Source organism: Delphinus delphis, chromosome X (genome assembly GCF_949987515.2).
Source record: "Delphinus delphis chromosome X, mDelDel1.2, whole genome shotgun sequence".
Lineage (NCBI taxonomy): Eukaryota > Metazoa > Chordata > Mammalia > Artiodactyla > Delphinidae > Delphinus > Delphinus delphis.
Window position 1 is genome coordinate 37980530 of NC_082704.1, and position 12671 is coordinate 37993200.

General features: G+C 38.4%; 1 protein-coding gene across 1 annotated transcript in view; it reads right to left on the reverse strand.

Annotated features, from left to right (window-relative positions):
- The window catches only part of IL1RAPL2 (interleukin 1 receptor accessory protein like 2), a 689119-nt gene that overhangs the window by 515556 nt on the left and 160892 nt on the right, over positions 1 to 12671 (reverse strand). Inside the window, exon 2 of the mRNA XM_060002166.1 lies at positions 6896 to 7169. Coding sequence (XP_059858149.1) covers positions 6896 to 7169 — 274 coding nt within the window. The remainder of the gene's footprint in view (positions 1 to 6895; positions 7170 to 12671) is intronic.

Consider the following 12671-nt stretch of genomic DNA (forward strand, 5'->3'; position numbering starts at 1 on the left):
TAACTGGAAAATAGCTCATTCATTCATTATTTATTTATTGAGTGTCTACTATGTGCCACACACTATTCTAGGCCCTTGAGATGTATTAGTGAACAACAACAACAAAAAGGCAAAGATCTCTGTCCTTAAGAACATTACATTCTAGCATGGGGAAATAGACAAATAAAAACAATAAATATAATACATAAGTTATATATATTATATATATAATAAAAGGTGATAATTGCTATGGAAACAGAAAAAATAGAGGAAGGCAAGTATCAGTACAGAAGATGGGGACTGAGTGAAAGAGAACCTTAATATTACAAATAAGGTAGTCAAGGAAGGCCCACTGATAAGATTAGAATAGAAGAAATTATACAATTCAAAGAAATGAGGGAGTTGGTCATGTGAGTATAGAAGAGGAAAACATTCTAGACAGAGGGAAGAGCCAGTGAAAAAAACCTAAGGATGGAGTATACTTGACATGTTTGAGAAACAGCAAGGAGGTCAGAGTGGCTGGAGTAGAGTAAGCCAAAGAGATAAGAATGGGAAAGTAGTAGTTAGAATGGTACCAGGGACTAGATCACCTCCAGGGCCATAGTAAGGACTTGGCTTTTATTCCAAATGAAATGAGAAGCCATCAGGAGGTCTTGAGCAGAACAGAACACAGACGTAGGTGACTTACGTTTTCAAAAGACCACTCTGGGGCTTCCCTGGTGGCGCAGTGGTTGAGAGTCCGCCTGCCGATGCAGGGGACACAGGTTCGTGTCCCGGTCCGGGAGGATCCCACATGCCGCGGAGCGGCTGGACCCGTGAGCCATGGCCGCTGAGCCTGCGCGTCCGGAGCCTGTTGCTCCGCAACGGGAGAGGCCACAACAGTGAGAGGCCCGCGTACCGCAAAAAAAAAAAAAATAATAATAATAATAGATTGAAGGGAGACGTGCGAAAGCAGAGAAACGAATTAGGAGTTTATTGTAACAAGAGAGATAAGAGACCTTGGCTTGGGCCAGCAGTGGTATGGAAGGCACGGATTATGCAATCCGCAAAATTCAAGGTGGTTAAGACCCTGTGGAATAACCCCTTGAACAATGGGAGATGGGAGCTGAGAAATAAACTGTTCCCCATTTCTTCTCCTGGATCGTTTGTCACAATACCTTTCCTTCTCCCTGCCTCACTTTCCTTTTCCTTCACTCCTGTTTTTCTGGGATTACACTCCCTAATACATATTAGCTTTTTGCCCCAGGGTTTACTTTCTAGGAACCAATGATAAGATAGGAGGAAGATCAGGAGTTCAGTTTTGGAATATTGGTTTTGACACAAGTGGAGATGCTGAAAAGTCTGTTGGATAAAAAAGACTTCAGAGAGATCTGGGCTGGAAGGTATACATGTTGAAGTTACCAGTGTGCAGATGGTATATAAAACTATAAGACTGTATAAACAGGTTATGGAGGGAGGGAGCATGGGTAGAGATGAAAAAACCTAAGGACCAAGCCCTAAGGGCCCTCTAACATTAAGAGGTCAGGGGGGATATGAGGGGTCAGCAAAGGAACTTCAGAAAGGATAACTGATGAAATAAGAGGAAAACTAAGAGGGTGTGATTCTCTGGAACTCAGGTAAAGGACATATCAAAAAGAAGGGATGATCAACTGTGCTAAATGTGCTGATCATGTAAAAAGTTTCCTTGCAATATGGCATAAAGCAAGTCCCATGACTGTTGACTGAAATATAAGACTTGTTTAATATATGCTACATAGGCACTTTTAAGTCAGGATCATTTAAGAGCCATCAAAATCAGGCAAAATTACAGTATACTTATACTTATTTCTTATTCTTTTTAATTATGGAACATTTCAAATATATTCAAAAATAAAAAAATGTAATGAATCCTCATGTACTCATTGTACAGATTCAAAAATTAGCTATTGATACATACTACATTTCTTGTTTTGAATATCTCCAACTCCCCTCAATTCTTCTGGTAATGTTTTGCTAGAGTAATAATCACTCAAATGTGATGAATAGCAAAGCAAATGCCATGCCTCAGAACTGTGTAAATGCATTAAAGAACCCTTTAGAATGAGTTTGTAAGGCACTCAGATTTTGAGAACCTCATTTATTTCAATGATTACTAAAGACCAAAAATAGTTGGGTTATCTTCCTGTTTAAGAAGAGGGTTCCTTATTCCATTTACTTCATTGGAGAGGTAAATAGTCATGATAGTTTTGAACTTATGACTGATTCTCTGCACTTGGCCATCGTCATCCCCAAACACACAGGTTTCTGCAGATATTCAATTATATTTAATCACTCTTTTCAAAATCTGTGAATTCAATTCAGGATTATAGGAATACGTCTATCTTCATCCACAGCTTAAGTCACCCCTTGTTCCAAGTTGTTGGGAAAGTGATATGGGGGATTTTGTCAGATAAGATTACTCTCATCATTTTTATTCTACTAAGTGCCTCAACTGAAAAGATTTGAGCGGAAAGGGGAGTAGACAGTAATTCTTGGATTGGCACAGCTCTCAAAATATGACTCACTTCTCCACCATTCCTCTATCACTAACCCACCGACATGCTGAGAAATTCAAGTAATCACTCTTGAAACTGGCCAAAGAAAAACACAAAAATGAGTAACTGGCTACTGAAAGGTCACAAACAGTAAACCTTTCTTGCTGTGACTTAAATGGGTGGAGCATATTACTAAATATTTCATAACTGCATTTTTAACCACACTGAAATCCATAGAGTAACTTTTAATGAGGTCGATAAAGCATAGAAAAATCATTCCATAATTACCTTAAAATAGTATCAAATTTGGGATTTTAGGTGACATAGACATTGCCAAATTCAGAGCCTTTTTCACTATAGATGTCACTCTCTTGCCATTCTGAAAGAGATTTCTATATCTCTGAGTTGACAAAAGACGGTTGCATCCTTTAGAACAGTGATTCCCAAATATTTTTTCTCCTTACCAAGACACACATGAGGGATAATATTCAAAATTTCCCCCACCCCATCAGTCCCAATCGTTCCCTAAGACCTGCTGCACGAATAAAAGAGGTCGCCACCTATGCTTGCATCTAAGTCTCTGCTCAGTGGAATACCACTCTTTTCTCTTCTACTGATCTAGATGTGAGGTGAGAATTACTGACTTAGATGATATCTACAAAAAATACAAGTAAGGTCAATCTAATATATACTTGAAAGAGGGGGCCACCTATAGGAAAGGATTTCAGGGGCATTGGGAAATCCCCCTTGTGTATGAGGTATTACAAGGCTTTGTTTAAAAGCAAAATAGGCTGTCAGCTGAGCGGGCCTAGAAGCAACAATTCCCCAGTAGCAAAGAGCACACCTAGCACCCAAATCTTGGTGTCTAATATCATTCTTCATTAAAAGGAATCAAGGGTCCTTGGGAAAATGGCTGACTCTAGGACTGGGGGCAGGGAATATATAAGATAAGCCTGGGGCTTCCCTGGTGGCGCAGTTGTTGAGAGTCTGCCTGCCGATGCAGGGGACACGGGTTCGTGCCCCGGTCCGGGAAGATCCCCCATGCCGCAGAGCAGCTGGGCCCGTGAGCCATGGCTGCTGAGCCTGCGCGTCCGGAGCCTGTGCTCCGCAACGGGAGAGACCACAACAGTGAGAGACCCCTTTACCGCAAAAATAAAAAATAAAAAGATAAGCCTGGAACATCTTAGAGTGCTGAAATATAAGAAAATACTAAACAAACAAACACAACAACATAAAACAATGAGGAGATTATGTCAGAGGAACAGATGTACCAACTGAAAGAGCTCCCAGTGGTCAAAGGTGGATAAATTTGACCCAGAAAATACAATTGCATTGGATTATTACCCAATGTATAATATAAATATCCATGAGTCCATTGTGATATAAATAAATGATTGAATAAATAAATAAATGGGAGAAAAAACCAAATATCTCATGCAGAAGAATTCTAAATAATTTTATGTAGATACTTTGGTCTTAATGAAGTGGAGCATAACTACCACTCCTTATGTATGGACTGTGAATAACTACTTTCTTCCAAAGAGGGCAATTTGAAAAGGGAGTGAAGAAAGAACAACTTTATAGTGGAGAAAGACAAATACTATCTTGAGCCAGCTGATCAATATCAACAATGGAAAAGCATACTGATACTCCACATCCTTGTTATGATGTGATGAAAATAGTATTGTATCTCTGTGTTCTTTCTCCCCAAAACACATTACCCCAGTATAAACATGAAAAAAATAAATCTCAATTGAGGGACATTCTACAAAATATCTGAATAGTACTACTCAAACTGTCAAGGTCATCAGAAACAAGGAGAGTCTGAGAAACCACCACGGCCAAAAGGAGCTTAAGGAGACACGAAGATCAAATGCAAGGTGGGGTATCCCAGATGGAATCCTGGAACAGAAAAAGGGCATTAAGGAAAATCTGAGGAAGGCTGAATAAAATGTGGACTTTAGTTAATAATGATGTATCACTATTGGTTCATTAGTTGTAACAAGTGTATCACAGTCATGGAAAATGTTAATACTAGGGGAATATGGGTGTAGGGCATACAGGAACTTTCTGTACTATCTTTGCAATAATTCTGTAAATCTAAAACTGTTCTAAAATTTGGAAGTGTATTTAAAAGCAAATTGGGAGTTTTAATTGCAGCACTTTTTATAGGGACAAAAGCACTGGAAACAAAGTATATGCACATCAATAATGAAATGATTGACTAAATTGTGGTATCATAGACTATTAAACAACACCGAATATTATGTACTTAAAAGGATGAGTGAGCCCTCTATCAATTGACTTGTAAATATTTCCACTATGTATTTTTAATAAGGAGAGAAAATGCATGGAAATATGTAACTCTCTTTTTATTTTGTAAAACAGTGAGGAGAAATCCACATGTAGATATGCTTGTATAATTAAAAGAATAAGGGGAAGGTATGCAAGGATACACACTATATTGTTAGCATTTCTCAGGGTAGGGGAATGGGTGAGAGGAGAGGAAGGAAGAAAGGAGAGATAGCCAGACTGGGGAAATAAGCAGGGCAGGGGAAGTAAGCAGTAATTAATTCAATAATTCATTATAAGTATAGCACCTGTATATAGTAGGCTGATGCTCTACAAATAAAATTTTAAATTTGTGAAAACAAAACAAACAGAGCAAATGGAATAGGGGGAGGAAAAGAGATCTATTTTAGATTGGCAGGATTTAGTGAAGGTGGGAATGAAGAGGGTGTAAGCAGGGAGAGAGTAGCAGCACTGTAAAGAACAGAGTGTCAGACAGTGGAACCGAATTACACCCACTTCTCATTTCTGCCAAGAGCTGTCCAAGGAGGTGAAAATACTGATTATTGCTAAGGGTGTGATCAGAATGATTGCTATTTTTGCCAATATCCTGGGGCTTTTGCCCACCGCAAAGAGACTAAACTTGCTCCCCCAACACTTCCTCCCAATATACATACAAAAGTGATTCTTAGAGCATCAAGAAGGTTCTCTATTTATATACCACCTTGTTCTCCTGCCCTTTTGAACAATGAGGCCACACCAGGGGCTTCCAAGTGCTCTTGATGAAGAGGTGACATAGCTTTGGCATCAGACAAAGTCCACAGGAAACAAAAATGGAAGGGTCTGCATTTCCAAGAAGGTAAAATCAAACAGTAGAGTGCAGGTCCCTGGTGAGCAAGATCAGACACTTCTAAAATGGCAGTATTGAAGAGTGGTTTAAAGGTCACCTCAGCTACTTACTTCAACACCTAATGCAGTCTCTATCTGAGATTTGAGATCCTGACACTGGGATGGAGGGGGGAGGAAGGACATACTGTGGAATCACTGGGGATAAAACAGACTGCTTTTCACTGTAAACTTCTTGCAAGTAGGAACTGTGTCTGTGGTATCTTCCCAGAATAGTATATAGGAACACAGGATGACCATGTGCTTATAGGGTCCCATGTTGAATATTTAGATACAGTAGACTCAAATTCACATTGTAAATCCCATGAAGAATTTCACCAGAAGCATTTGAAGCTATTTTCCATCAATAAGAAAGGAAAGACCCTGACCTAAATGATACTTTAGGTCATTTTCATAGCCAGATATGCAAAAACAATTTTTAATACAGATCTTCCTGTACTAACAATTGGGGTTATGTCCCGATAAACCCATAGTAAGCTGAAACTATCTTAAGTCAAAAATGCATTTAATACACCTAACCTACCGAACATCATAGCTTAGCCTAGCCTACCTTAAATGTGGTCAGAACACTTACATTAGCCTGCAGTTGGGCAAAATTATCTAATTCAAAGTCTATTTTATAATGAAGTATGCATATTTCATGTAATTGATTGAATACTGTACTAAAAGTGAGAAATGGAATGGTTGTATGGGGACAGAGTGATTTTAAGTGTATCAGTTGTTTACCTCATGATCACTTGGCTGACTGGGAGCTGCAGCTTACTGCCTGCCACTGCCCAGCATTATGAGATAATATCATACCGCATATTGCTAGCCTGGAAAAAGTTCAAAATCCAAAGTGAGGTTTCTACTGAATGTGTGTCACTTTTGCACCATTGTAAAGTTGCAAAATTCTAAGTCCAACCGTAATTAAGTCAGGGACCATCTATATAAGACCCTGGGGCAGGGGTGGAGTTGGGAAATAAATGAATCACAAAATTTTCTGAATTAAATGAGAATACATAGTAAATGGGAATCTTATGAAAATGTGATAAGAACTTGCTATATTGTTCCCATAAATAATTAGAATTGAATTTATTGAAGCTCCACATGCACTGCAGCCTTTCAAGAATATATCCACTGTATAACATGAGGCACACCCATACACACTCCAGTCCCAAAGCAAGACTACCACCCGTGACATTGAGCAGTTTTCACACAGCACTTACCTTAAAACACAAGTGTAGAATCCACTGTCTTGCGCCTCAGCTGAGTGAAACCATATTGAATCTTCCTCTTTGCTCATCCTGACCTCTGAAAAGATGATGGGCTCTTCCAAATCACCTTTGTTTTTGTACCACATCAGCCTGAGCCCAGTGCTCTGGGCCATGCTATAGTTGGTACGAATGTAACTGTAGAAAAGGGCACATTTCACTCGGACTGGTTCACCTGCCAAAGCCATATATGTCTTGAGATCCACTGACCAGTCAATGCAGCCATCCACTGAAAGAAAACCAGATTGGGCATGAGATGCAGTGAGCATTGTTGACAATAATGAGAAGAGCAAAAATTATTGCCAACACGTACTGAGGACTTGCTATGAGCTAGACACTGAGTCACATGCTTTACATAGATTACCTCATTCAGTCTTCCCAGTGATCCTATGAGATAGATCAGTATCCTCCTTAGACCTGGGCAAGCAGGATTCCTGCCCTAGCCCTGTGCCTTTGGGGTATTTCCAGTCCTCTGCAGTAAACTTTGGGTTGACTAGATCTTCCAAGGAGCTCCAGCACTCACACCTATGGGGTTTTCCTGGGGCCCCACAGATAGATATCAATTCCAGTGGATCACTCCTGCCAGTCACGAGGCATCCGCTTAATAGAATTTTGTGAGATTGGATGGCTACAATGACACTGACATGTTGATTTTTGGCGACTCAAATTGTTTATATAGACAGGAGCCCCACAAAACAAAGATTTCCTTAGGACCCATATAGAGCCTAGGAGCAGTCCTGAGATTGACCCTTTTATTATTCTTATGTTATAGATGAGAAAACTGAGACTCAGAAAAGTTCAGCAACTTTGCCTATGGACACAGAGCTAATAAGTGGTGGAAAACCAGTCTCTGATTCCCAAGACTCTGTTCTTAACCACTATCCTATACTGCCTCTGCCTGTAATTGTGACAGGAACCATTGTTTTATTTATTTGCCTTTGAGAAAGTAGATGCCTGGGTTGGAAGCAGTGGATACCTAAAATGATTATTTGCCATTATCTACATGCCACTTTTCCATGGTATGACCTACTAATAGCAGATATTTAATCACACTTCAGTTTCTTTTTATACCCTTAGATCTCCCTTGCTGCTCAGCTGGTGTACGCTCATGGGAATATATTATATTAATGTCAGGTTTAATCAAATAATATTAGGTGGGTAAATCTACCATTAAAGAAAGACATATACAATAAATTCTCTCTTTTCCAGAAGGGTTGGAAATGAGACACTGTGGCTAATTTTATATGCTAATTTTATATGCTAATCAATACAATTAGCATAGTTATTCTACCTCCAATTGCTGATTTTCAAAGAATTTCATCAAATTGTGCTACATTATATTACTTGATTACCCTTTATAAAATAATCCTTTCATAAACTCTATAAACACTGTCATTTTAAAATTATATGTTTCGCTTATCATTTTGTGAACTGATCTGCTTCCTTTTTTAGATGTTGAGAACTCTGCAACCCAGTGTGTTTATCTTTTAACCTCAGTTGACAGGAAGCTCAGAGCTAAATGCAATGCTCAAGTGAAATAACTATCTTACCTCAGGATTTTGCTTTCTCTACATAAGGGGTTCTTGACCTGGGGTTCAAGGACACCCAGGGGCAGAGTGCCTGGATAGACTTCAAGGTTGTGCCTATTTGCATAGCTATACTTTTCTGAAGAGATGTTCCACAGCTCTTTATCAGATCTTCAAAGGGGTCTATGGCCCAAGAAAGTTTTTGAACTCTGTGGTTTCTGATGTCTCTTTGTGACTTCATTTTTCACTGCCTTGCTGCATAGGAGCTTTTATTATAAGTTGCCTCAAATCCTCTTATAGTATGTGAAGTATTCATTAGAAATAAATCAATAACCAAATAAATAACTCATCCTAAATTTATAATGAAGGGCATTTGAACTTTGAGTACTCACAGGGCACCAGATTCATCACTATGAATTTTGATGACCATTGTGCACTGCTGAAGTCAAGAAGGTACAACTGAATTGGACTAAGTACGTACTGATATCTGGCTATCTCTTGGGGGGCTTTTTTATTCACTCCCAAGTATCAGTTGTTTACCTGTCATTTGTCATTCTCACAACTGTCAAGAACAGAGAGGGGGAAATCTGCATTCGTTAAACTTTCTGGGTCATGGTAAATTACTGATGATACATCTCTGTATTAAATGCAATTTTAATATTTATTGTTTTATCATCTTTAAATTAATTTTATATTATTCCTTTTTAAGGATTATTTGTGATACTGTTCCCATGCATTAACACAACTGAGAGGAAACTGGTTTTTTTTTGAGAATATATTTTTTCTCATAGCTTTATTTTAAAAGTTTGTTAATAGAAAGAAAATATGGGGATAAATTTTTTTTAAACTCCTTAATATTCCAGTTTTTGTTTTCTCCTAACCCTAAGATGCACAGCAAGTGTTTCTGAATTAACAAATTTGTCTTGGTGAAGTAGTTTCAAACCTCTATAACTACCTACTTGTTAGAAAAAAAAAATCTGGAATTTTTTTTCATTTGCACACTAAATCCCTTTAGTTACTTCCTCTAAACAATCTGTTGCATAATCTACACCTGTACAATGTTTAACAGGCTGGTTTGTCCCATTAGTGACAGGACATGGCTGGTATAGAAAATAATCAAAAATCTGCTCCTGGGACACAACCATCATGTTCAAAGGCAGTTGAAGACATTTAACTGCCATTACAACTAGCTTTGTCATACGGACCTTGCGAGTACACTGAGAATTCATTTCTTTCTAAGTACTAGCTGAACAAAATGTATTTGACTTAATAAATTTATGGTTCCTTTTCTTCTGTTCCCTTGCTTTAGGTAGCAGAGAAGGAATCTTTAGTTATAAAGTAGTCAATAGACAGAGAATAGATATTCAATAATAAGGACAACAATTTCCAAACGTTATTCCTTTATTCTTTTCTCTTAGTATAGTCATACCTCAGTATCTGCAGGGGATTGGTTTCAGGACCCCCATGGATATTAACACCTGTGAATGCTCAAGTCCCTTATATAAAATGACTTAGTAGTAGCATATAACCTACATATACATTCTGATATACTTTAAATCATCTCTAGATTACTTATAATAGCTAATACAATGTAAATGTGATGTAGTTGTAAATGCAATGTAAAAGTTGCCAGTGTGCAGCAAATTCAAGTTTTTCTTTGTGGAACTTTCTGCAAATTTAAAAAATATTTTCCATCCACGGTTGGTTGAATCCAAGGATGTAGAACCTGCGAATACGGGCAGGGTTGGGGGCGACTGTACTCACAATACAGGTTACAATATAACATATCTCAAGAGACCTCAGGCGATTTTCCCAAAAAAAGTAGACAAAGTGTATGATCCATGAAGGCCCATCTGACACCGAATATTTTCCCATGCTGAACTTTACTCATGGGAAATCCATTCCCATGAGTAAAGGCCTTGTAGCCTTATATCTAGAGAGTATAGGACCACTACTAGATTCCAGCAAGGTGGTATGATTTGTTTTTAATGGATTGCTATTCCTAGGAAAACCAACAGAGAGAGAGGCAAGATGGGATGAAGTACTACAATGTGGTGCATTTATCTTTAGACTTGGGACTGATGAAACAACTAAAAAGGGCCTACTGAGGTAAGAGGCCTGGAAACTCAGGTGGCAAGGGAACATGATGGGATTGAAACCTTGAGGTTAAGAGGGAAGGTTAAGAGAAAGCAAAGAAAGAGATATGGGAACATATGTATATGTATAACTGATTCACTTTGTTATAAAGCAGAAACTAACACACCATTGTAAAGCAATTATACTCCAATAAAGATGTTAAAAAAAAGAGAGAAAGCATGAGAGGGTCACAAAAAGGCAGGAAGAGGAGAAGGCTCACATAAAACTCAATTTGCCAAGGGCCATTCCAGGGATCAAAGATGGTTCCATCAGAAGTCACCAGTAAAACTCACATTTCTGTCATGAGAAAGAGTTTGTAATACATGCCACACGTTCAGGGCCCTATGCACTTTGACACTCCAGATATATTTGGCAAATAGGTGAATGAATAGATCTGTGATGCAGGTGACAAGGGAGCATGCTATGGCCAGGTTGGGGACATAATGGAACTGAGTAGCCCACAGAGGAAGCCTACCTGCAAACTTGACCTTATCAGCAAGGCCTCTCATTCACAGAGGGATCCAGCTCTATTCTGTTCACAACTCCAGTCGCACCTGTGTAGGTTTGCCCCCGAAAGACTTCTAAGAAAAGTGGTTTCTGGACAGATTGGCTTCTCCCACAGGTGGTTTGATAACTACGTTTCACTAACCAGTCACAAGTGTAAATAGAGGCACTGTAAGAAGGAAAATGGTTTTCCCCCCAAAAAACAGCAACGTTCTGCAGTTGGATTGAAATTTGCTACAGAACAAACCCATCAAAAGCATCACTGAATGCATGCCTGTCCTCTGCTTCACAATTTCTCAGTATGGCTATAAATATTCCCATCATTCCATTAAAAAATACCTATTTCTAAATTATCCATTCCCTGTTCACTCTTGAGTCTTGTTATGAACAGCAATTCAAGTATTTAAAGAACAATTGTGTTTCTCTAGATGCTCATCTCTGTTCCCTTGATTTAGGTTTCCGTAAGGCTTAAAATCATTACTCTTAGTTTGGTCTTGTTGGTAGAAATGCTTTGATATCTGAGCTATACAAAACAATTACAATGCAGCAAAGAAAGCCACTTCTTTAAAACGTAGGTCTCTATTTTAATCATTTTCATTTCAAACTGCAAAACAAGTATATGCTTAAGGAGTTTGACATGAAGATTCAAAAAAAAAAGGAGCATATGAAACATATAAAGGGACATGCCAATGTCCACGCAATTTATTTTACCAAGAGGAGATTCCTAGGGGTAAAACTAATGCAGTATCCTGGAAAGTGCCCTGGGTGACCAAAGCAAACCTATTTAGCCTGCTTATAGACAAGCCTCGGCTTCCTCCTCAATGCATCTGGAAAAGCAAATCCTGTCACACCTATCTGCTGTGAAAACAAAGTCCTGAGAAAAGTTTTTAATCCCTAGAAGAGGATAAGATGTTATTATCAACAACAATAATTATATTATTTTAGAAAAAAAAGAATATTGCATGCAGTAAAATTACAAGCTCTAATGGCTATGTACATTACAGTTTTTATTGGGGGATAGGATATATAGGTATGCATAGGATTGCCAATTTTGGATTTTTGCCCCAAACTGGGAATCTCTTTAGGTAAAATGGCTAATTAGCATATGAAAATATGCAATCTCCAGATATCTTGATAATGTTCACTACAACTTAAGTCCTTTGCCTGAGATGTACATCCAATATTAGTTTATTATAAGTTCTTGATTAATAAATTGATTTGTTAAACCAGGTGTTTTCTGGTAACTATGTCAGCTGTATATATCCCATTCTTTTTTTTTTTTGCTTTTTAAAAAATCAGGTTTACTGAGATATATTTTACATACAATGAAATTCATCCTCCTTAGCTGTACTGTCCTATGAGTTTTTTTTTTTTAACATCTTTATTGGAGTATAATTGCTTTACAATGGTGTGTTGGTTTCTGCTTTATAACAAAGTGAATCAGTTATACATATACATATGTTCCCATATCTCTTGCCTCTTGCGTCTCCCTCCCTCCCACCTTCCCTATCCCACCCTTCCAGGCGGTCATAAAGCACCGAGCTGATCCCCCTGTGCTATGCGGC